The sequence below is a fragment of the Vidua chalybeata genome, chromosome 7, assembly GCF_026979565.1.
Source record: "Vidua chalybeata isolate OUT-0048 chromosome 7, bVidCha1 merged haplotype, whole genome shotgun sequence".
Lineage (NCBI taxonomy): Eukaryota > Metazoa > Chordata > Aves > Passeriformes > Viduidae > Vidua > Vidua chalybeata.
In genome coordinates, this window is record NC_071536.1 from 4,212,357 (window position 1) to 4,238,642 (window position 26,286).

Below are 26,286 nucleotides of genomic sequence, written 5' to 3' on the forward strand. Positions count from 1 at the left end.
CTGTTCTTATTAAAATCCAACTAGTCTTTTCTTTTTTTGTATTTTTTAAAATTCCTTAAGTAGTACAGAAAACCTGTTGATCCTTCACAGTTTTGCTATAGGAAGAAGTGATTGTTTCTCCCTCCCTTTAGATAAGGACCTGGGCTCGCATGGTGTGTTCCATTCCTGGCAGCAGGGAAAGGAAAGGATAGGACAGAACCCTCATCTTTTGCCTGCTTGTTCTCATGTCCTTGCTGCCACAGGCTGTGTGTTCCTCTTCTTCAGGTTGAGTGGTGTGACCAGGCTGGGCTTCAAAAATCAGATAAAAACCTAGAGCTGTGAAAAACCAAGAGTTCAAAAGCTAAAATTTTTCTGCAAGAGGATTTCTTAATTTTCTCATTTTTATGTAGCTGTTCTGGTTTAGAACCAATACATCTCTCTTGAGCAGTAACTAGCTTTTATAAAAATTACTTAATAAGAATCTTTTAAATTTAAGAAAGTGATTTTTCTCCATTACTTTTCTTAAATTTTTTTTAAGTCCTAGAAAATTTCCAAGCATGTGTTTCTTTAGGATATTTTCTTTTGTATTTTTTTTCCCCTTTCAGTAAACCTGTAGATTTTCTTTTCTGTTTCAGTTCATAGGTCTTTGAGAAGATTGTTTCTTTCAGGGAGGGTGGGGAACTGTATGAGTCAGCCTGCAGGACTTCAGCCCTAGCAATACTTGTGGAGTAAGGAGGAACTCCAGCTTCTGTTAATCCATTCTTTTCCAGCAGCATGCTCTCATGCACACTCATAACCTGGGATTAAACCTGGCCTTGCTCAGTGTCCTGGCTGGAAGCTTGATGGGAAGGAAGGCTTTGCATGATGGATGACCGAGTGCAGCCCTGTGTCCTGGCATTTTCAGGGCAGATCACAACATGCCTGTAACAAGCCCTGAGTTAATTACCTTGGTCACACCGTGGGAGCTCAGGCCTGCCCCCAGAAGAGCAGGGTGTAGGAGAGGGCCTGTGGTTTACTAGGCAGAGAAATGAGCTGATCAGAAAACCTTCAAGCCCCTGTCTTCACTGACTCTGTCAGTGCTTTAGGGAAAGGCAACAGGCAACAAGCTGTGGCTTCTGTGCAAGCATGGACAGGAGTCCATGGGGACAGGTCAGACCAGGAGATCCTAACAATCTCTCCTTGTCCTAATGTGTCCAAATCCTGCCATTCTCTGGACTCCTTAAACCATCCTATCTCCTTCATTAGTGGTGTTTTTCCTTTTGCTGTTACAGGGAGTTAACAGTAGGTTCTGCCTTGCTGTAGGATGCTCTGCGTGAATGCACGTAACCTTGTTGTAAAGCTGTAGTATATGGAAGCTTTCCTAGCTTAGTCTGTCTCTCGCTGACTTTCCCCTCCTGCTGTTTTTCTGTAGTTGTTTCTCTCATGGGAATGGGGGAGAGAAAAGGGTCAGTTTTTACCACTCTAGAGCAGAAGAGTGGATCTTGGGCATTACAAAACAGCATCAATGGAAAGATTTTGACTGTATGTGAAAGACAAGTGCATGTTATCTTTCCTTCTTCCCAGCTTGAGTTTGTATTTTTTTTCCAAGAATCAATAAAGTAATTAAGATAAGTACAGGATTTTCTTCTCTCATAAATTAATCTGTAAAAGGGAGTTTTGTATAAGCAATTCCAGTAACATAAAACACTCTTGACTAAAACTTTCTCAATGCCAGACAAGGCTTATAATATTGCAAGAACATGACTTGAACATCACATGTAAAACATGGAAATGAAGGCACAGGTAAGCCATGTAATTTTAGGATTTTTGAAGGATCAAAATAAGCAAGAAAGTAGAATGGGGGTGGTGGGCCATCTGAGTGTCCCCCCACAAAGCTGGGGAGGCATAGCAATATGGTCCAGCTTTACTTGTCTGCCAAGAATGACTTGCTCTGGAGATGATTAAGGACCATTGTCTTAGTAATAAATGGTTTCAGCTGGAATGGCTGATAAAAGAATTTCCACCTTCTGTGTGGAAGGATCTGTGAAGTTCTGCACTGAATAATGCCATCCACGTGGAGTTCATTTTGAGGAACTTCAGCCTTGCAGAGGTGAGGTATCTAGTCCAAACTAGTAATTTTATCTTGTAGTGTAGGCTTTTCCAGAAACCATCATCTCACAGAACAAGTGGGATGAAGTTATTTGCCCTCTGGAGACGCTTATTTCTTTGGATTGACTTCACAGGGAACCTAGACAGTGCCAGCAGGGACTTGGATAACTAACTAGCTGTTAGATCTGTAAAACTAGGTGGCATAAACTTGCTCTTGCAGCAGTAAATGGTGAAGTGATGGTTTAACTCCCCATGGGGAAGGACCAAGAGAGGTGGGAATGTGTGCCCAAAACCATTTTGGAATTTGAGTATGGTGAGGCCACCTCTCATGTTGGTTACTTGAAATGCAGTGGTTGTTTTGATATATATGCTCATAACAGTAGGGATCTTTGTAGCAGCATCCAGGGGGCTGTCTGCTAGTGGAACGCTTGTGCTCTAGAGTGAGGAATTTGGTTAAATATACACACCACCAGATGATTATGTCTGAGATTAAACTGGGGATAAAAATGACAGACTTTGGTATGTTTGTTCAAATAACAGAGATATAGTGACTGCTGTACAAGCTTGATAGTACTTTTTATTCCTTCTGGTATGACTGTGGTACATGGAATCCTTACCGAGGAGCAAAGTCCTGAGAATATTTACGGAACTCATAAATATGAAACACTTTCACTTTCCTCTGCTTATTTTGCTGATATGACAAACTAAACTAACCAACTCCACTGAAACATTAGCACTGCTTATGCAACACTTCACTCAGGCTTATTGCTCTCTGTCTCCCATTGCCCATCTCCATTCTGATTACTTCTTCTGTGGACTTTATGGAGTTTTGTGTGACTTTTGCAGAATGGAGAAAAGGATCTCAGTCTGGAAAGTACTTCAACTTACATCATGGTTAGAATTATGTCAAGGATCTTCCTTGTTCTTAGGTGGAAGAACACGTCCCTGAGTAGGAGTAGTGCCAGCTTTCATCTCCTTGCGGAAGTGACTGGACCAGCATCACACCCTTGGTTAGAACAGATACTCATCCACAGCTCGACTGAGTCACACTAGCTTTAAGCTTTGAGGCTTCACTGGCTGCCTCTGGACCTGTCCTTGGGCAGCACAGCTGCTTCACAAAGGGCTGGCTTCACTCGAGGAGCCTTTGTGGGTTAAGAGCCAATTTAAGATTTGCAAGGTTGTCACAAGTGATAGTACAGCCTGACAAACAGCATAGTGGATAAAAGGATGCAGTCCCTCTACTGCAGTTCTCTGCCCTAGATGAGGTGCAGAGTCCAATTTTGAAGTTACTAGGTCTGAAGCTTCTCTTGATCACATCTTTATCACATGATCATTCTTTTGAACATTCTTGTAAAAGAGCTGTTCAAAAAATTCAGGGCATATAAGGTTTTGTTTAAATGCATCTGAGGTGTTGCCTCGATCTCCCCCTTTTTCTGTTTATCCAAGAGGGATTTCAGAGGGTGAAGTGTTGTCTTAATGATTGCTTGACTTGTGGGAGAGTATGGAATGCCAAAGGTGTGCCGAGCACCGTAATCCATTAAAAATGTGGCTAGTTTTTTCCCTGTCAATACAGAAAAACTGAAGGTAGCAGGATGTAGGGGATGTGTAAGACCTGCCAGTGCCAAATCTGGGCTTGTGAGTGCTGCTCCTGAGTGTGAATGGTAGAGAACTTGCTTTATATTAGCTCATAATAGTGTCTTGCTTTCTGCTGCCCATAGCTATTGGGTTTTTTTGGGTTTTTTTTTAATATGGAATTTTGTCTGAAAACATGAAAAGTTTGAATAAACACTTGAAATATGAGGCTGGTCTGTTATCTTCAGTGTGTTCCCCACTATCTATGTTGTATCTCCAGATACATAATATTGCAGGCTGACTAGACCTTTCCTCCCCCCATGCCCCCTAATCTATCAAGCCACATCCAGACTGCTACAATTCTGAAGTTTTCTGTTATTGTTCGGTTTGTTATTTTGGGGTTGTTTTTTTCTTTTTTCTTTTCTTTCTTTTTTTTTTTTTTTTTTTTTTTTTTTTTTTTTTTTTTTTTTTTTTTTTTTGAAATATGAACAAGTCCATATATTCAGTAATAAATGCCCTGATACCCAGCCAACACAAGTATAGAGCCCTGGCTACTGGTTATTTACCATTGCTTGTAAACTATTTTTTAGCAAAGTTTCCTCACTAGATCCACAGTTAAGAGAGCAACTGGGTGTTAATCCAGTAAGCAAAAGGGTGCAGAGAAGCTGCTGCAGCCTTTGGCCAGCAAGGAGCAGTCCTGATAGCATCTGTTGTGCGAGGATAAGGACTGGAAATGACAAGGCCAGTTTTGGAGCAATGGTATCTGTGTTTCTCTACCCTTGAGGACGAGGGGGACAAGTGCCTACATGTGTTGGATTTTGTTAGCTGGATCCAGTTGCTGTGTTGAGTTAATGAAGGTCATGCTATTCTGTGGAATGTTGGGAAAGCAGGAGAAGCCGAAACCGAGCTGGCCCATCCCCAGGCAAACTGGTTTTAACCAGGAAAAAGTCAGAGAATGCTAAGAAACTTCTTGTACATCACCTCAGGCGGTTATGTATTCTGTTTCCTAGTTACATTTTTTTTTTCCTGGTATCAATTCCAAAACAAACAAATGGAGAGAGAGAGAGAAGGGAGAAAGAGAAAAGCATTCCTTAAAATAACCCTTTAACATCTTGGGCCAAATTCTCTTTTCCTCGGGCCTGAAGATGCAGCCTGTCTGTGCTGATACTGATAGGGAGCACCCCAGATCTGTGCTGCAATGGTTGTAAAATTAAATACTGATCCCTTTTTCTTCATTCAGAAGTAGTGTCATAGGGCTGTGGCCCATCTAAGGCACTACAGTAAATAACAGCACAGATGAGTAGGCAGTGCAGGTACAGACTTCCTGACAGACCTTTCTTCTGTCTCTTGGGTAAAACAGCACTGGGCAGGAAGGAACCCTGGCACTGTTTAGGATTTGCAGGCACAAGCTTTGATGTTCTAGCAGTAGCTTGGGTATTCAGAAGTAGTTGTTCAGCACTAGTGTTTCCTGTTGGGCTTACTGGGAGAAATGGCACGACCAAAGGGCACTCCCAGAGTGCTGCAGTTCACTGCCCTGCCTTGGGAATGCTGAAACCTCAGGCTCCAGGGCTGACTGCACATTTTCACTTCACTGGGGCATTTGCATTGCATGATTGTCATACTGCAATGCTTGAATAAACCTTCTTTTTTTGTCTGTGGGTGAGCACATCCACTTCCACTCCTACTCTGTGTTATTCTAGTCTTTCAGCTAACTTTTGCCTCCAAAAAGTTAGGGAGTTGATCATGCCCCACTTTGGAACTGACCATTTGATCTGCTTGAGAGCAAAAGAAGAAGACATTTCTCAACTTCCCTGCACCACTGCCCTCTGTGTCATCCTGTTTTGAGCTCCTCTATACAGCTCTTCAAGTGCTATATAAGGTTCTGAAAAGTATCACGTTGCTTGGCTGGGTGCTGGAGGCAGGAGGGCACACAGTCTCTTTGGCGTGCTCCAGCAGCCAGTGGAAACAAGGGTAAGCCAGCTCGTGTATGTCTTAGCTTTGGCAGGGATGATCAGAGCCGTAGCTCAGCAAGAAATCAGCATTCCCTCTGCAAGTGAAAGGTCAGGAATGCAGAAAGCTCACTGCCTTTTTAAGAAGGTTGAAAGTTTTGAAAGTTTGCCCTCTGTTTTTTTTTTTCCAAAAAGAGAACGAATTGGAGGATAGCAGTCCCATTTTTCTGGTGTATGTTTGGCTGAGAATGTGTCATCTAATCTGCTTAAGAAATGGTCGCATGTAATATTTTGAAAAACTGGTAACCTCTGGGTCAAATCCATTCCATTCAGCCCTGCTGCTTGCTTGATGATTGACCAGTGGCCAGTGATGTTTGGTATCTAGCTGACATCCAAGTCCTTTCCTGAATTCTCCTGCCAACAGTTAAAGGTACAGTAGAAACAAAAGCTATCGGCAGATATTTCCTCATTAAAACCTGTGCTGCTGGGCTCAGGGCAGACTGATGAGTTCAGGCTGCTGCAATGTTTTTCAATCAAGGACATCCAAACCCAAGCTAAGAAAAGAGCAGAGCTTCACCAGCAGCAGCACATGTATCTGCATTTATATGTGTGTGTGTGTGTGTGTACCTCTTCTATCAAAAGCACTGGCACAAATGCACTGTTATCAGTCTTGCTGTGAGAGTGGGTGGGAAACTATTCAGAGCAGCTTTTTCCCACTGGAAGCCTTTGGTGTCTAGAAATCAAAGCTCTCTGCAGATGTGTGTGAGTCTTGATGAGATCTAAATTGAGAATTCTAAAATCCAGATGGAATTTGTGATGAAAACAGATGCGTGATCAACACCCTTGCCAGCTTAGAAGGCAGAGGCTGCAGCAGTGCCACGAAGAGCTTGGGCTCCATCAGCCTGAGTAAGTGCTCAAAGTGTCTGGCAGATGCCAAAGGGAGGCAGAGGTTCTTCCTTCCACCTGAATCAAGGTCTGCTTCATCTTCATGACTTTCACAATATCAGCCTTGATATTTTCTGTTCGTGCAATCTCTCTTTAAAGCTGGTGCTTGTCGTGTTGTTTATAGAGGATAAAATGGATTGAATTCTAGATAAGATTTTGTTCCCTGTCTCTTCAGAGGAATGCTACTTTAGCGGATGTTGTTTCTTCTTCTTTCCAAATTACTATTAATTACCTATTTTTCCTTGAATCATCATCCAGATTCTGTGTGCTTTAATCAATATATTCTGTTTGCGATATAAGAAAAAATTACTGTAGTGACACTAAATAATTTCCCTTCTTAGTATGGTACCCAGCCATACTTTTAACATTGGAAATAATGAGTCATGGAATCAACAGCACGTGATGTGGTCTTTGTGAAAGACATCTCAACTGGCATGGGGTCATATTGTAAGGCATCAGCCTTAGAAATTTCTTCCCACTCACTCAAACAATTTCTCTATTGTGCAAACATATGTGAAGTCCTGCCTGCCTTTCTCTTCCTTGCAGCCTGTGTTAAACTTCAGTTGTCACTTGGATTTATGTTCCAAGCTTTTCTTCATCAAATTCATTGAAACCAACAGTAGATAATTTAAAGGCTGTACAGAGATATTTTTTTCTGAAGGGCTCATAAAAGAGGCAGACTGCTACTTCTAGCTTGAGCCAAAATATATGGAGTGAATATTGTTCAAGTTTCTTTGCAAGCAGATGTATCTTGTCCGTGACAGAGAAGGCACTGGCTTTACAAATGCTGGGAGTCATGTAAGTGCTCTATGTCACCCTGAATTAGGATTTGTTTCTGCTTCCATTGACTTAAGCACATGAACATTAATCTCTAACGTTAATCAATTTATTGTCTCTGAACCCCCATAAGATAAAGAATTACAGTCTCTATTTTGCAGATGAACTGAGTTGCAAGGAGATTTAGATTCCTGTTTAAACATGTGTTTAGGCACCTAAGGATGCAACTAGATGCCAAGTAAGATTTATGAAAGTGTCTTAACTGATCTTGAGTGGAAGTTTAGAGAAGTGAAGGGATTTATAAATTCAGTAAGGCACTGAAGTATCTATAAGAGCCTCGTGCTGACTTCCCTGGTCTCACCTGTGTCTGGGAGCAGAGCTAGAGCTGGGTCCTGGAAGAGCCTGAGCCCTGCACTTGAGCACTGCTCACACCGACACACACAGACTTTTGTTCCCAGCCTTGTTATTCCATCACTGCCCACTTGCCACCCCAGGGTAATTTTCAGATGCTTTCTCTCCAGGCACAGCAGAGGGTGCAGCTCCAGGACCATGGAGGTGTAGTGGCTGCAGAGCTGCTTTGTTCTGTTGTGCCTGGGCAGCCAGTGAAGGCCTCTGAATGAACCACCTGTGCTGAAGAATGGGATAGGAGGCTTAGCTCTATCACTCTCCAAAATATTATGTAATTATCATATATCGTATAGTTAAGGACGTGCAGAGGTTTCAAATGTTTGCTTTTTTTATTTTTAATTTAAAAAAAAATTATTTAAACAATGCCCATTTCAGAAAGACTTCCTTCGCTCCTGATGCAGAAGACTGACTTGAGACTTGTTTGCATCCTTACAGCCTGCTGGGAATGAGCTTGTTGTGGAAACCACTAGGTGGAAATGACAAATAATAAATTTGTTGAAAAAGGCAGCTTGTAAGCAGGAACCAGAATGAAATTTGAGTCAAGTTAGATGAAAACGTTGGGGGAGAAAATGTTTCAGCAACACTAAAATGGCTTTTGATGTTTGAAAGTAGAAAACATTTCCATGTTTGTTTCAAAAATATGTATTTCAGCTCAAAAAGGCCAGCACTAGAAAGGGGGTGGTGACAAAACTTGAGAAAGGTTTTATTTTCTTTTTGCCCAAACAAATTTCTTGAGTCAACTCAAATGATTTTCATAGCAAATGAAACATTTCTGTTTGTTTGACCCATATGATTATTTCTTTGTGTTGTAGCACTGTGAAAACCCTGTTTTCCCTATGTCTCCTACCAGAACTGCAAGTTGGAGACTGGAATATTCCACCTCCATGTGTGCGGGGTGCAGCTGCCTGAAATAAATCTTTAAGTTTTAAACATCTCATGCTCTGCCTCATGGTAGATGCTTTATTCTTACCCTGGAGTGAGAATCCCCTGTTGATGCTATCTTTAAGGAAGCTGCTGATCCCAAAGCCCCAGGCCAGAAACCTGGCAACAGAGTAGTAACAAGGCATTGTCATACGAGCAAGTCACTTTGTGCAAAGAGTCTTTAGCATATATGCACGAATAAAAGTGGTTGTGAATGTTCCAGAACTTTAAAAGAAGTCAGTGAACTCACCGTGCACATGCAAGCAGATAAATCATGGCATGTGATATAGAAAATTATATGTCCCTTCTGGGACTACTCACACTGCCTTCCTGAACCCCTCAGATCAGATTTGGCACAGGGGTAGTTGAATCTAACACGGCTGTGACTGTAGCCTTCACAACTAGAATTGTGCAGGTACATACACTTGATGGGAATGTGGCAAGGGAAAATTGAAGGTAAAGTCTACTAGACAGCCAATAAATTTCCTTTATATCTTTATCTTTTCCTTGCTTGGCAATTATTTCAGCAGGTGCTGAACTACTTTCTGCCTGCTGTAAATGAGGGGGACTCAAACGACCTACTGTAAATTCTTGATATTTCCTGTACTTACGAGAAGACATTATCATCTGAAGAACTTGTATATTTAGTGTGGATTTAGGTGATTTTTAAATAATGCCTTTTTTTTTTTTTTTTAAGCCCAAGATTGGTCATAACTAGTGTTAGGTTGCTTAGTACTCTATAACTGAGATGTGTTCATATTGTCACCAAATAGGTAACAATCTATTTTTAAAATGGTAGGGTGGAGTTGCTGCTCAGGTCGTTCCACATTATTTGTTGTAATTCAGTAGCCAGTTAATGACAGCATATCACTATTAGGTTATAGCCCTCCTAGGTTATGGTTTTTAGAACCGTAAAGCAAGAGTTGCAGGGTTTCGGGGGTTGATTACAGAGAGGTTTATTGTTATTTCTTACACTTAAATCTGCTAGGTAGGTTAAAACATCCAAGTAGGAGATGTGGAATAGCAATGATGTGCAGTTAAACACTGAAAAATGCCTACCTCTTCTACAGAGTAGGGCTATTAAAGTATTGCTTATTGTACATTAGTATTCTGTGTTCGTTACCTGCAGAGCTACTACAGGCAGTAGAGTGAGCAGGCTGTACCATTTGTGACTTCATGCTACAGCATTCTCGCTTGCCTGCACAGTTGACCCGATCCTGTATGTCATCAGGGAGGAGATGTTTAACTTGTGACACTGCTAATCCTTTCCTGAAGGCTTTTCGTTCTTCCTGCACATTGTCCTTTCGTTGCTTTTGTGAGCTGGAACATGCTTGCTCAGCCCAGTGATGAATTCATGTAATTACCTATGGATGTACCGAGGTCCTGTTGACTTTAACATTAAAGATCAGTGATTGCCTAAGTATTGCACTGAATCAGGACCCCCAGGCATTTTCACATGCACAGGCTAACTTGGGAATTGGTGCACCTTATTGTAGTCCTCCACTGCTGGGAAGGGAGAGCAGGCTGGGGACAGCCAGGAGCACAGCAGCCAACAGGGTGCTCATCTCGCCCAGGAAATCCCCAGTCCGCACAAGTGGGATGCATGGAAACAAATTGTGACGTTAGACAACGTTCAGAGTGTGTATTTGGTTAATGCAGTTCTAGAGAGTTGGGCTGCGTGCAGCTGGGAGTTCACAAAGGCACGTGTCCCTGCAAGGAAGCTGCAGGGTACTGCTGTGTGTGTAGTGTGTACCTCTGCAGGACCCCCCTTTGCGGGAGCTCTGGGGGACAGAGCCCTTCCTGGCTCAGCCAGGTTCTCATGCAAGGGTAGGGGTGATTTGTAGGTGCTCTTGGTAAATGTGCTTGTCTCCATGTTTGTATTTTGCTGATAGAAATGCAGCTAGTGAATGCATTGAGATAGTGCCGTGTTTTACAGGGAACGTTTCAGTACTGTCAAGCCCAAAGAGTCTGGGTTGAGCTTGGTATGTGGAGGCATCAAGCCTTTTCAGAGAAGATGATTGTCCTCAGGTGGACTGACTGACATTCCTGGGAATCACAGTTATAAAAAACCTTGAGTCTCCAGTTCATGTATTGTTCCAGCCCAGTAGACACATTATATATTCCCTGCAGGGGCTCATTTGATCCTTTCTGGTACAGTTTGCACTCACAGAGTGCTCGCCCCTTAACAAGAGGGGAGATGTTGCTGTTAGAGCAGTTCCAGCCTAGGCCTCTGCTGAAGCTCTGTGGCATTGTTTTCCCAAGCTGGTGATGGAGGAGTGGACCTTTCCTTTCTCCATCCCTTCAGAAGCCATCCGTGCTGCTTCCTCAGTGCTTTGATATTCTGCCAGCTGAGGGAGGGAAGAGCCATTTATAAATATTTCTGGTAATACAGTAAGTACTCTCACATGTTTTGCTCACTCATTTTCCGTATCCAGAAATCTATCCGACCAGAATCAGTTCACTCTCTTTTATTAGCAGAAATAGATCCACAACAATTAAAATTGATTTAAAAAAAAAAAGAAAAAGAGAAGCAGCAGCAAGCACATCATATTGACTGTGTGTGTATTCACACTGCCTTCCAATCCATGGATAATTACCCCTCAGAGATTGTGTACTATGTACAGTATGATGATGGAATTATGCACTTTAAAGAGCTTCAGTGAGCCTCTTAGGATGCCAATTTCTTTCCCCTTTTCTTCTTTTTTTCCCCTTCTTTTCATTGCAGTGAGTAATGATTTTCAAATGCACATGACCTGTCCTCAAAACCAAAGTAAGTCATGTCAGTGATGTTTTGTCTCTGGGTCTGACTTTCCTTGAACTGACGCAGTAGAGGTGTACCCATGAGATGAAGTTGCATGGTCAGGGAATCTTTTGGGATTGCTGATCCTCATTAGTGAGGGGAAAGGCAAGTGGAACTTAGAAGTGCTCATTCTGTTTGGCAGCAGGCACCCAAATTGCACTTCCTGGAAGAAAAGAGGGCTTGAACGAGGCTGTGGGTACAAATCCATAGGAAAGCAGGATTTGTTATTTTGGTTGATTGTGGGTCATCTGACCTGAACACTAAGAACCAGGGGTAGTGGTTTCTCTGAACTGGTCAGAGCCAGTTCAACTGTTTTGATTTGCAGTTTCACACACACTCACAAAGTTAAAATATTGTCTATACATTTCAGCCTAACTTGTTTTTGGCAAAGTGATAAGCAAGTAAAAAACAGGGCCTCATCGTAGGAAGTGTCAAGCCATCTTAATTTTAGGCAGAAATACCAGCTCCTCCTAGAGGAAAAGAGCCAGTCCGTAAATAGCTCCCAACAGATCCTTTACCCAAGCAGACAAAAGGGTGTGACGTGCAGGAATTGCTGCTAATGCCAGATTTCATCTTTCCACTGGTAATGTGTCACCTGGGTTTGAGTTTGTCTAAGGTGTGACTTGGTGTTCGGGCAGGAGTGTTCATTGATACTCAGTGAACAGCTCCCCAGATCCTTTGCAGCTCTTGGGAGAACATCTCCAAAGGAGTTGAAAGGGGAGGTAACTATTGAACCACAGCCATGGGGACTGAGGTTGCAGGGCTACTGGTCTCTGTGTTCTGTGACTGCAGCTCTATTTACAGATTTTTATCTTTTGTTGACATCTTTAATAAATGTTTGGTAACAGCAAGTGGTGCTGCATCCTGTTCCACCAGCCTGGACCAGCGGGCTCTTGTGTTAAAGGGAGAGTTCCCAAGCACAACTTATTGCCCAAAAAGAGTCTTTTTAACTGGGATTAGAGCAGCTGTGATGTCCTCACAGCTGCCCCACTCCTGTTCAAGGATGAATGAAGGGGAGCTTAGGAGTGCTCTCAGGAGTAGGCTGGTGTGTACAAGCCAGCCCTCTCCTGCCATCCCTCCACCCTCAGGGCTCTGTGTCCCAGGAGGTGCAGTGTCCTTGCTGTCCCCCTGTAACCCTTGCTTCTTGCAGAAGCCAGAACTCCTTCCACCATCCACCAGAGCCTGTATGTGTGGCTCTGTGGGCTGGTTGGACACGTGGCTCCCATGGAGCAGCTGAGTTTATGGGACACGTTTGGGAAAGGCCTGAGGAAGTATCAGGTGTTTCAGTGTACGCAGCTGTATGTCTCTAACTTCCTGATTCCCCTGGGTAACGGTGAGTGGTGCTCAAAGGCACTGACGGCACCTTTCCATGTGCTTGGTGATGGCCTGAGCTCCTCAGCAGCCTGAGCTGTTCCACCTCAGCCTCCAGCCCTGCAGTCCCTGCTCTGTCTGGGCACTGCAGTCCATGGGGCATCTGCTCAGGGCTCCTGGGTGCTCTGGTGAAAATGGGGGGGGGGCTTTTTGTGCTTCAGTGGGCAATAGGAGAAAATGTTCCTGTTCGTGTCCTATTGTTTTAATCTAACTTGGGGAGTCATTCCTTACTTATTAAAGATGTAAATTTTAGGTGCCTAATTACGTGTTTTACTTGCCAACTCTCTCCATCCCCTTTCTTCCATGATCCCACTACCCTCTTCCCTTCTCATTCCCTTCAACGTGTGTAGATGATGAATAGCAAATCTTCTTTATAGAGTTCTTCAGGAATCTTTAGTGTAGGGTTTTGCTTTTGTTTGCTTTTCTGGTGACTTGGAGATGGCATGGTGAGAAAAGAAACATGTGAGCTAAACCTGTTGGTTTGAACATTGTGTCAGAAAATATCCATAAATTGCAAGTTACTACACAGATGTATAGATTTAATGAGACTGTGTAATGCCATTTATTTATGCTAAAGAATCTGACACATACGGTACTGAAAAAAGTTAATACTCTAAGAGTTATTTTATATTTTTCCATTGCCATCTGTCACTGCCTACATAATAATGATACAGGTGAAAGCCTAGCACTGCTTTAAAAAAAAATCAGAATGAATAGTCATTTAAATGTCTTGCTGCTTTAATAGCTGGTGTGTTTTAAGTTGTGGGAAGGAGGCAGCAGAGATACCCTCCCCCTGTTTTTAGTATATTAAAATTTGAGTTTAAACAGATTTGGATTCTTGAAGTGACTTACAAAAACAGAAAATGACTATAAACTCTACTGTCCTTTACATGTGGAAAAGTTAAGGGACTAAGCCAGATGCTGCCATCCTTGTAACATACCATAAGTGGTTCTTGGAGCAGCCCTTTCATGTGCATCTTGAGATGTGGGTGAATTTTTATGCTCTAAGTTCTGCCTTAATGGGCTGAACTCAGTACTGCTGGGATCTCTGAACTGTGAGCAGGTATTTCCAGATCCCTAAATCCTCATCCTCACCTTCCATCTCAAATAATTAAAAAATAAACCATGTAAGGACATAGAATATTTTTTTTCTTTAGCTGCCTCAGGTAAAAATACATGTTTCAAGGCAGCACCACGCTGACAGAAGTCAGCATTTACATAGACACTGGCTTTTAAGAGGTCTCCTTGAACATTGTGTAGTCATACTGTGGCTAGGCAGAGCTGCTTTCCCTTTGGAGTCGCGCAGGACTCCAGCGCAGCGGTGGCTGTGAGGTGCACGGGGAGAAATCCCTGTGCTCAGGCGTTTGCAGAGATCCAGGGCTGCACATGGACCTGGGGACCTGCCCATTGCTTTGCAGCAGCCACCTGCCTCCCAGGGTGCAGACAAGGCTTGGGCTCAAACAAAAACAGGTTTTGTTGTTCGTCTGCTTTTTACAATATAGTGACAAAGACAGAAAATATTTTTGTGGCAGGTGCTTATCCTATAATTTTCCATGGGTTGATGAGTTGGGGAGGTGCCTTATTTAGAGGAGGAGGACATGGCTAGGTCAGGTTGCATTAAGATGATTTAGAGTTTATATAATGAGAAATAAATAAAACTTTTCCTGAAAGCTGTGAATGATGATGTATAACTTGGTAATGAAAGCCTTTCACTGATTTAAGATAATGTCTTTAGCGGTAAAAATGCCAGAAAATGAAGCAAGGTCCTGACCCAGAGAAGTGATTCCACTGGCTTCAAACAATTTCTTCAGGTGTATTTTCAAATATAGTGTAGATTCCTAATGGAAAATTCCTTATAAATGAAATAATCATTACTGTTACAATTATGACCCTTTGTGTATGCTGGAAAGCATTTTAGGAAGTCCTGCACTTTTTAAGCAGAGACAACCATGAGTGAGCCAATAGGGTTTTGGTCTCTTCAAATGGATGTTATCAATCACTTTATTTTTGTTTATAAGGGATGATCCATATATAGCTGTAGTATGTCAGCATTTTCCATTACAAACTTCTACTTTTTGTACCATATAGAGCGCTCAGCAGCCTTTAGGGGTGAATGTTGTGTCACCCCTCAACAAGTGTTTCTTCTGCTCCCCCATTAGAATCTGAACTGGGCTTAAAAAAGTGTTCATGGCTTCATGTTTTGAGAGACAGCGTGGTTCACTACAGGGACTGAGCCTTTATTTTTCCTTCTCTCTCTGCTTTTCTGTGTGCATCAGAAATAGCTCTACTGAAGTAAAGAAGAGCTGTGGTAGGAGAGGAGACTGACAGTATTTAACGTACATGGTGCAGACAGTAAGAGACGCTTTCGGTCGGCAAGGGAAAGGCAGTGGGAGACCACCCACAGCACCAAACCTGCCTCCTGCACTGCACAGCCCCTGTGACATGGAACTGCACAATGGAGGGGGCCCTGGAGAGCACCTGCTGGGCACCGCTGCCCCCAGCATCACCTGCCCCTCGGAAACAAGTGGGAAATCATTCACACAAAGTCCCAATGGCTGCAGCATGCAGGAGGAGAGCAGGGGAGCACAAGGGCTGGGCAGGTCTGTGTAAAGACAGAGTTTGCCAGATGACATTGCTCCAAAAAGCCATGTCTTGTACAACAGCAAAAGGAGAGAAAAAAGAAACATCCTGCTGCCTCTCACCCCATCAAAAAAGAAAAAATAAGGGGGAAAAAAAAAAAAGGCAGAACAATACATTGGATATAAAGATACATCCAACAATTGCTCCTAGTTTGACATTAGGGAAAAATCTGAGTCCCAGACTATCATCTGAGTTAGCTTGAGCATCTGTAGAGGGGGCAGCAGCTAGGAGCATGGTCCTGCTGTGTTCACTCACCTTGCATAGGGATCAGGTTCTGGCCCTGCAGAAGGGATGGGGGAATGGGAAAGGCAAACTCTTCCTTGCATCTATGGGGAATTGGCAGAAACCTTGTGTTATGTTAAGCACAATATTTGTTGCACTATATTGCTTTGTAAGTACAGGCACAAAGGGAGGGGGAGGCTGGGTCATCAGGAGTACTTTTCCTACCCTGGGATATGAATACACGACTCCGGCTTGTGTAAGTGCCGCTTGCGTAGATGCATTTGTGGGTGAAATTTGGCCTGAGGTCTTTCTGGAGAGGAATCTTGCGACACTGAGCAATCATATATATTCAATTAGGATTTCATACTCTTGCCAGATGGAGGTATGCAGCATGGGTGACTTGTGGTGAGCAAACAGTCATGCCTGAAGGCTGGGCATCTGGGGAAGATTCTGGGCTAGGTACTGCCATGTTTACTTATGCCAGGGAACTCCTTACTCAGTGTCCCAGCCTTTGGACTTCAGCAGGAATCTCACTGAATTTGACCTTGTGGGAGACTGGAAGGATTGCTGGCTCAAAACATTTCTGGCATGTGTGTTACTGAAACCATCAAAATTGGGCCCTGTGATAAAAAAGATATCTCAGCTCTTAATGCTGCTCTTGCCGGGATGCCGTTTGCTTAAATCAGAGCCCTTCCATCTTTAACTGTGGTCTTTTCAGCTTCATATTTGCATAAGCTTGTATGGCCATTTGAGCTTAAAAGTTGTTTCATGCATTTTAATGCTGTAGTCTTCATTCCTTGTGTCTGGCCATGGAGACCTGCGTTGGGAGAAGCCACCTGGTGATTTAGAACCATTGCTGCTGAAAGTGTGTGGTGACATCGGGGTGCTGCTCCACGTGAGCCAAAGCTGGTTGTTGTGTTGGCACAGTGCGCCTGGTCAGGAGCCTGATGCAGCTGAAAAGGGTTGATTTTTCTCAGGAAGACTGGTTTTCAACCAGATTGGTGTAGCACCCAGTTCCATGATCACTGGTGCCAGTATAAAAGATGGAAGGGGTGGGGACTGAGGGAGGATGGCAACCACAGTTTGTGTCAGCTAAAACCTGACTGAAGCTTGGCTTAGCCATGCAACAGCATCCTAATTTAAGCTAAACTTGGGTGTAACAGACCTGTTAGTCTACACTTACTGCACATACCACCTCCAGAAGACAAGAAATAAGTCTTCTGTTGCATTTAGTGAGAGTTTAAATTGACTTCAGAGGTAGCAGGCTTAAACTGAGATTCTTCAATGTGAAAACTAAAAATTTCTAAGGATCCCTAAATAAGCCGATCAGTTCTCACTGAATTTCTGGCGCATTAAGCACCTCCTTGTGGGCTTGAAGAATCCCGTTTGTGGCATGCAGAAAAGGACTCGGCACAAAGTTTCTGAAACATTCCTTTCTCTTTTTTATTAGTTGTGAACTATTTGGTTTGATTGAACTGTTGTGAATGAACAGAACCCTGCAGAGGTCACTCATGACAAGATGGTATCACCATCTACCGTCGCCCTGGTTCGGTGGCCAAAAGCTAAATCTTTAGAGCTCTCAATAAAGAAATTTGATATCCAGCATTGGGAATGTCCGTGATCTTACATTTTGGTACTTGAGTCAAGAAAAGAGTTGGGTAATTTCCCTCTTTTGCAGGTGACATTCACCCTCATTTGTTCCATCCAGATTCAGCTTTACTTCTCTCTAAACCTCCAGAAAGCTTCAATCTACTGTGAAAGCAAAACTGGCTCCTTTGAAATACACATTTCTGACTCTTGACTGAAACGTCTTCCGTTCCAGTGTTGGAAGGACAGCACTGCCCACAGGTGCCATTGAAGAAATGTCGTCCTTTCTCCTGAGCAGCAGATGTGCTGCTGGTGCCTTGAGCAGATCTCACTGTGCTTATTCCTCAGCATCACAGCTTTGGAGTGATACCTGTTCCTCAGGTACCTGCTCATTTCTCAGGAACTAAATAGTATTTGCTAAAGCTATTTGTTTTTTAATGTCAACCTGTTAACTAAGTACTTTGTGGCTATGAGGTGACAACAGAGCTGATTCTGTGCCCTGTTCTGCCGCTGCTTGGCTGGCATTCTCACCCCTTGTGTGTGTGCCTTTTTAAAAAGGGGAGACTTGCTGGTGCTCCCTTGTTTACACATTTAATAGCTCACAATTAAGCTGAAATAAACTTGAAAAGAGTCGTTAACTAAGGCCCAAATTCTATCAGCAACAAGAAACTCAAAGATTAAGTTTTCTTTCACTCAAGACTATTTTGTACTATTTCAGGAGGAAAGTGTGTTTGAACATGCATTAAAGTCTCACTACACTTCTGGAGTGATGTAAACACCCTCTTTAAGGACCCTTTTTGCTACCAGAGTGCTCTTAGATTGAACAAGAGCCAGGGATCATTGTTTCCAACTTCTGGCATTCCCTACCTTGAACTTTCAAAATCCATCAAGATAGAAGGGTTCTCCCCCTTCTTCCTTTAATTTTCATCTTACAAAACACTCATCGGTTTGCCATGCCGGTTCTTAAAATTAATTGTATTACACTTACCCTTGCTGAGTGCCTTTGATAGTGTAGAAACAGGGAGTTTAATAGTATAGGGACACACCAACTCCAAGCCTTGTGATGTGTAAGAATTGGGTTCAAAACCTGTTAGAAAGTGGGTCATTTTCTGTTTGTCTGTAGCTGCCAATTAGCAATGTCATTAATCCGCTGCCTAGGAGAAGTGCACGATTAAAATAGACAGTGTCACTGACCACTGACAGGACAATGTGCACAAGGCTGTGCTGTAGCTGCCTGTCATTGTGCTGCTGTAGGTAGAGGGAAGTAACAATTTCATAATTTCTTTGCATCTGGGTGTAAAGACAGACACATCATCTGGGCTTTGAATGCTGCTTTTTGTTGTGTTCTGGACAGGGAAGCTGGAGCAGACCCTGGGATTGCTGGTGCCCCACCTGGCACCCACTCTCTGGCCCCTTTGGATAGGGAACACATTGTGTCTGTGGATGTCCTTCGCTGTGTTCGCCCACGGAGCCATCCAAGGCTCCTCGGGGGCGGCAGGTTTGAATTTTGCCTCCTCAAGGATGAATATCTGAAGCTGGGCCAAAGCTTTGTTTCCTGCTGGTGAGAGAAAGGGCGATGGGGGAAGAGGTGTGGGAGGCCTTGAGGGGTCTGGCTTGACTTGCTGCTGCTCCAGGGGCAGCAGGAAGGGGCTGGTGGTGCATGGCTGCTGCCAGGAAAGGCCAACCTCCAGCTGGAGACCACAAACCCTCAGTGACAGCGGCCAGCCTGGCTTTCCAAGGCCACAGATAAAATAAGCATTGACCTAGGACAGCAGACAGTGGAGGAGACAGAATTCCTGCTGCCTTCTCCCTGGTGTGTTGGACAGGAGGAATTTTGTTTCTTAGTGGGAATTGCGCTCTTGTTGCTTGCTTAAGAAGATGTCCAGTGCTTTAATTTAAGCTCCACCTGAGGATCAAATCTCTCAGCAAGACGGAAGGGGTTTTTTTTTCCTCCATCTCACTTTTGTGGGAAGAACATTCCATGACAGAGGATGAAATACCAGGAATGTTTTTTTTAGGTGAATCTTCCAACTTCTGTTTTGTAGCCACAATAATTTGTGGGTGAAGGAAATATTTTTATACTGAAAATTTCCCAGGAAACTGTTTAACAGGGAATTGGAGTTTAATTGGCACTTATGAGACATTAACAATAATTGTATTCAATTTGGCCACTCAGGAAAAAGTGTGATTCAGGATCAGCTGATTTATGTGCTGAACAAAAAGGGAAAAAAACAACCAACCAAACAACCCAAAAAATAAATTAAAAAGAAAGCAACTTGAATGTGTGGACTGGCAAATACCTGCCATTAGCTTTGTATTCCCAGGTAGAAGCTTTGTTGTGCTTGTCATATGTTTTTCCCCACAAGGTGTTTTGCTGGACTGGAAAAAATAGAAGGAACGTGTATTAGCTGGAGGGAAATGGTTTGACTTCAAATTCATGCTTTTGCAGTGAGCTGGATTACAGTTTTATCCCTGCTGTCTCTTTTGCTGTCATTTTTTTTTTTTTAGGAATGTCCCAAAAACTTTAAAAAACCCCAACAAAATCCATTTACTTGTTTATGCTTTTATCAAGCATGTGAACAAGAAAAGCAAGGGAACACAGGGTGAAATTTGATGTGGGGCCTTGTCTATGATGCAGGATAGCCATCAACATCCCTTGAACATTCATTTTTCCTTTGCAGCAGAGTTCATTGTGCACCCTCAGTGCTGTAGGTGAAAACAAAGACAATGCCACTACTAAATGATTGCAGCTTCTGAGGCTGGCTGAGAACAGAGAAAACAAACTATATGCAATTTAAGTGCCTGTTTGTTTGCAAGCTGCCACACAGCCTAATACATCCCCTCCTTGGAGACCTGGTCCCAGCTGGAGGAAACTTTTCTGCAGCTACCAAAGGGTTTCTGAAAATGGCAGTGGCAGTGCTCCGTGTGCATGAGGGTGAGGGAAGGAGGAAGAGCAAGCAGCCTGCACTGCTCATGGAATAGCTGGGATGTTTTGAAGGATGTAGCTTGAATTCTTTGGGCTTTGTGAGCTCGGTGTGCGTGGGGAGGCTGTGCTTCAACAAACGGCTCGCGCCGCTTGGTTGTGCTGCTTATCCTGTTGCATGAAAGCATCATTCAGCAGAAAGAAGTGCTAGGGGAAGGAAGATAAAGTAAGTGGTCTTCCCATTTGTAAGCTCTGCCAGCCTTGTTCTCATGTGTGCTGAGCAGGCAGAGCTCCGCAGCTGTGAATGGGAAGTCGTGGTGCTCAGCACTAATTGCATTCCAGAGTTTATTACTCCAAATCAGAGAAACAGACAAAAATTTATGTATGTAAGAAGACACATAAGATCCAAGACTTTCTCTTGTGAGTACATGCACAGTTATTATGTGGTTTTTGGATATTTTGTGCAGGACTGTGCCAGGACAGTGTGCAGGCTCGTGGCAGCAACCTGGGGTTTTAGATGAGGAGCCCTGGGCACTATTTCTGGCTCTGCTGTAGCTACTTGTGTGGCCGAGTGTATTAAATCCTGCTCCTAAAGCCAGCGAACCGTTTCTTTGGGCTTCATTCTCAGACTTGCTGAATGCCCCGAAAGGCTGCTATTATTAGAGGGAACTGCCATTCCTTCGCTCTGAAAGGTGGCTGTCCATAAATCACCAGTGTGTGCTTTCCATGGGGAGGTGGGTCTGGGACCTCAGCTCTCTCCCTGACAGCCCACGGAGCTGCCAGAGCTCCTGCTCTTCCTCCTTTCTGCTCAGCCCCTCCACAAGGGTAGATCCTCCCGGTCAGAAGGCTGCTGGCTGTGCCACTTGGGCTTGGCACCAGGGCAGGATGGCTTCCCATGGCTTCTCTTGCTGCCCTGCTGGGGCCAGTCCTCTCCTGCTGCCCCATGCAAACTGCCTCCTCTTGACCTGTTTCTACGCCAGGGCACTGCCTGGGGCCACATCCTAGCTGACCTCTCAGTTTGGGCTGTTGTTTACTCTTTTAACAACAAATGCATCTCTGTGGCAACAAAAATTTCAATTCCCTTCTGTAAGTGATGCACTCAAATGTTTTGTAGTTACAGACCATTTGGATGGTGGTGCCTGTGCTGATACTGGTCTGTTGTGATCTGATGCAGCAGTGTCCTTGCTCTGGATGGGCTTTGCCATAATAGTACTTTCTTTTCATTTCTTAGCTCCCATTAGTGCTTTGATGAGTAGTGGAAGACGTTTCAACAGTTTTATGATTACAAAGAAACATCTTACCATTGCTTGGTCTCTGGTTCCTTTACTCTGTTCATTATACTTTCCCTGGTAGTAACATCAGTGATTTAGAATTGCAGTGTCAACATCAGTCTCTGAACCCTGTGTTTTCTGGGAGGGGAAGAAGGGAAGATGAAGGAGGAACTCTAAATAGTAGAATTTTTTCTTCTGACATTTCCAGGCCAGCTGTTTGAAACTGTGATGCCTCAGAGTTTACTTAAAATTCTGTCATTGGGTTCGTGGATGGGGACCCCTTGGCAATTGCCAAGGAGTACATGTGGCCAGTTTGGTGATGCCGGGCAGGCCCAGGGCGCAGATTTGTGCTCCAGGTCCGCTGCAGTCTTTGGCACTCGTGCCAATGGCCTTAGTACAGAGGTCAAAGACTGCTTAGATATGAAGGCTGAATCACCTCCTTGTTAAACCCCTCAGCAGGATCAAGGCTTAGGGAAGCAGACACGTGGGCTTGCCTTCTGGCTGACACTGTGGATGGAGGCTCTGACTCTGGGACGGGCCTTTCAGCAGGTTTGACCAACTGTTGAGGCCTTAAAATGGGGGCATTTGGTGATTAAAACACCCCTGCACTGACACCCCTTTGTGACAATCCCAGTACATTTGTTTCCTTTAAAGACTTGCTGATCCCACAAGATCTCAATGGTTAGAGGAGGTTTATCCTGTCACCTGAGGATCTCAGAAATCAGCAGTGAGCCTGCCAGTCTTGCCAGGCAGATGTGAAAGTTCTTCAACTGCACGTATTTCGCTTGCAAATATAAATAATCCAGCAGTGTAGGCTTCGCTGCAGCCCTGTTTGCCTTGGCAGTGTCCCATTGGCGTGAATCAGAAGGTGGGAGCAAAAAAGCACTGGAGGCTCATCCTGAGACTGGTCTCCCCTCCATCAGGGAACCTGTCTGTGCAGGCAGGGTGATTGGGAGATTACTGGCACAGCCCACAAGCCTGGCTTCACTAGATCTTTGCGTTTGGAGCAGTCCTGCTTTGTTTCCTTGTGCTGTGCCTTTGGGAACCTTGCCTCTTGGGGCACTGGGCAGGAGAGGCCTGGAAAGAGCAGCTCTGGCTTTGGCCTTTGCTCCTGTAGCTTTGGCTCCTTGAGAAGAAGGCAACTCTCATGGTTCAAGTTGAGAAGCAGGAGGTTGGTTCTTAATCCTGCTGCATCTCTGCAACTTTTGGCAGGTGTCTGGGTCACACTGTACCCGAGTTCTTAAGATTTAAAATAGAGATAGAAATTAGGAATTGGAAAAAAAAAACCAAAACAAACCAAAAGCTTAAAGAAATAGGCAGTTTTAACTTGTGATGCCATCATCACCATGAGACTCATGATGGTTTGAGCTTCAAGGCTGTGATTTAATATTGATAACAGTAAAAAGTTTATCATGGTATTAGTAGTTGGGAGTGCGGAAAATACATGGGCTTAACTTCTTTTTTTTTTTTTTTCTTAATTTCAGCAAATTCAGTAAAGCTAGAAATGCAAAGTGATGAGGAATTTGACAGGAAGCCCCTGATTCATGAAGATATTATCAGAGCTCACGATGGAGGAAGCAGCCTGGAAGATCCCTTCATTGGGAGTAACGAGATGGTGGATAACAGAAAAATGCAGGAGCTATCAAGCGAGGGAGGAATCCGGCTTCCGAATGGTAAACTGAAATGTGACGTCTGTGGCATGGTTTGCATTGGGCCCAATGTGCTAATGGTACATAAAAGGAGCCACACTGGTAAGCAGCTGAAAGAAAATCTGTGGCGATGTTGATGTTACCTGACAACTCTTATCTCTTCTCTTTTCATTCTTGGGGTAGCAGGAGGCTGGGGGGGGGGGGGGGAAATGGGCTTCACTGGTTTTGTTTTTCTTCCTGCTTTCCAAACTCTGGTGCTGCTCTCTTGCTGGCAAGCACGGTGCTTCCTTTTCTTTGATTTCCAGCCTTTTGTACCTAAAAACAGTGCAGAAGTCTGGAAATTGCTTTTCTTACCGTTCTTGACTAGAGCAAGGTGGTGGGAGTCATTCTCTGGCATGGCGTCGGGTGGGTCGTGTTGTTCGTGTCTGTGCAGTGCAAAGCTTTTGAGCCTTTAAGAGGAGTCTTAGATGTTCTTCCATTGGAGGTGCTCACAGGTGGACAAGACCAGCAGCTTCCTGGGAATCTCACACTTCTTTTGGAAGTGGCTGGGCCTGGGGCGAGCAAACCCTGGAGGGGACACTCATTACCCAGTGATCCTGATGCCAGGGTGGGCTTGCTGCTCACTGTGTGCCAGCTTCCTCCGGGAGACCTCAGCTGAACTCTGCCCTGGCTCCCTCACACTGTCTCAGTACCATTCTGGAGGAAAGTTTCAGTGCTTGGTCCCAGCACTTGTATTTTTATTATTTTTAAATTATTATTTTAAAATTATGTTTTTTCCCAGCACTTGTATTTTTATTATTTTTAAACAACAGGCTTGTCGGTTTGAGAATTTAAGAGGCAAAGCAAACTTCTGCAGTATGCTGATTGGGCGGATCTTTGTGGTTTGAAAAATGAGGCCCTGAGCTTAAACTGGGGTATTTCAGGGGACTTATGGCTAATGTGGAAAAATGGTGTGCCCAGGAAGCTGGTACTCACTCCCCTGTGCTGCCCACTCCTCAGGTGGGAGCAATAGTCACCTCCAACAGAAGTACAGATGGTGCCAGAAGATGATGTTCTGTAGTCTTGCAGCAGTCTACCTTTGATTCAAAAAAGCGCTTAAGCTTGTGCTTAACTTTTATGAGATTTAAGCACATGTAAGTCACCTGAAGGGCTTCAAGATACGCTTAAGTTTGGATGCACACTTAAATCTTATTAAGGTTAAGCACAGGTTTTTGTGGTGGAGCCTCAGCAGGTGTTTGTTGTTTGTAGTTTTTGGATAGTTTGTTTTTTATTTTTGCTATTATTTAATGGGGTGAGAGACTCACACTGGCTGAGATCTGTGAAAATATAAAAAGAAAGGTGGAGTTTTAGAGTAGAGTAAGAAAGACTGTGTAATCCCTTTGTAAACTTGGTAGTTTGTAGTCCAGTAGTGTGCTCTTGATGAGTAAGAAATCAATAGAATTTCTGTACAGAGGAATAATAAATATATATTACATAGTTAATCTCCTGTATATGAGTTGTATTGATAAAAACTTGACCTAAGTGTGTAATGCAAAGCATGGCAGTACCGTTTATGATGTACTCATGATTTTAGACAGGAATTACGAGAGGGGAAAAGCATTAGCTGGAGAATCAAAACCTTGATTAACAATTTGACGTGCTGTTACTAGAAGAGGGAAAGAGAAACAAGAATGTACCAGACTGAGTCTCCAGCTTTCAACCTCCCAAAAAGTTTTCACTGGTGCTTGCATGTATCTGAGCATATGTATTGTAGGTGCATCAGAGTCCATGTATTTGAACTCGAGCAGCTAAACTAGCTGTGCTAAATTTAGATTTAGGTACTTAATTAAATGGTCTGCATTTCTGAGATACTAAATAGCTGGTGCATCTTTTAAATACAGGCAAGCTGCCTTTTTCATGTTAAAAGAAAGATGTGTAAATTTAAAGTGAAAGAAACAAAATCTCCTCTGTGCGCGGGCAAGACGGCCGTCTGCGGGTGCATGGGCAGCAATTGCATAACTGGTAGCTTTTTCCTTCGGGCTACTGCTGGTTCCTCAGAGAGCTCTGACTCTTTTCCCATCAGAGCAGAGGAGCTGGGATGTGCTGTTCTATACAGATGATTTCAAGCATATAGAAATGGCATTTCTTTTAATGCGCAGCTCGGTGCTCTGTTCTCGGTAAACCAGTTGGCAAATTTTGCAGAGAATTTTTTTTCCCTCCACTTTGTTTGTTTGTTTTTTAATACATGCTGCTACTTTGCTGTCCACAACAGAAGGAGAAGTTTGCTTGGATTTCCACATCCTGGATTTTGAGATATATTTTTAACATACTGCTGGTATCTATCTTGTAAAGTGCAGTATTTTAAAATATATTGCCACTTCCTCAGCAGCCGGGCGTGATGGGCTGGCCCCAGCTCTGGAATGAGCCCTGACCTGTGGGTAGTCTGGTTTTGCAGCCCAAGGGAGAATGGTGGAGAGAAGGGAGGTTGTCCCTAGTGAGTGGAAACAGATGACATTCTTTATCAGCTAATCCAACCGGCATGTACGTCCCTACCTCTCAGAGCCAATTTAAGTATGTTTTGGGAGCTGAATCCTGCTTTACTCTCCTCTTTAACTGCACACAACCAGATCTGGCCAGTTGTTTGCATTGGCAAAAACTGAAGTGCTTTTCCCTTCCCCGAAAACCTGTCAGCATTTTATGTAAAATCACCCAAAATGCTGTGGTCCATAGCAGAAGCTGTAATTTGTGTGTGTGCTGGGATGAGTGCAGCTTTCTTTGCACAGGGGATCGAGTCTTGGCAAGAAGCTGTGCTGTGGGCTCTGGCTGTGCTATGCACAGAGAGGGGCATTTCTTCAGCCATTATTCCTTTGTTCCTGAAGAGCAGTTGTCTTCCCTGCCAGATTATGGTAGTTCAGTCAAACAGATACAGGCATGGGGAAAATAATCTGTGTCATGGATGAGGCCAGAGTAGGTGAGCTCAGTGTCCTATCTCTGATCCTGGTGTGCAGTCACCCCTTCCTGTGATAGACCAAGCTGGGGATTGCCCATTCATCCCTCAGATCGTGGTCCAAGTGATGCTCTGGTCTGCGGCCCCTCCATCACCGGGCCTGTGGCACTGCTGATTGTGCCAAACACAGCATTTCTCTGAAAAACTGATAATTGAGGTGAAGTGGTTTTGTACTCTGCCTGGGCACCAGGAGAAGGC

The 26,286-nt window shown here is 43.8% G+C and overlaps 1 protein-coding gene across 5 annotated transcripts in view; it reads left to right on the plus strand.

The window, feature by feature from the left end:
* The window catches only part of IKZF2 (IKAROS family zinc finger 2), a 117,549-nt gene that overhangs the window by 38,756 nt on the left and 52,507 nt on the right, over positions 1-26,286 (plus strand). For 3 of the 5 annotated variants that reach the window (XM_053947378.1, XM_053947377.1, XM_053947380.1), the window contains one exon: positions 22,938-23,204. In XM_053947378.1, coding sequence (XP_053803353.1) covers positions 22,938-23,204 — 267 coding nt within the window. The remainder of the gene's footprint in view (positions 1-22,937; positions 23,205-26,286) is intronic. The other 2 variants (XM_053947379.1, XM_053947381.1) reach the window with 1 other exon arrangement.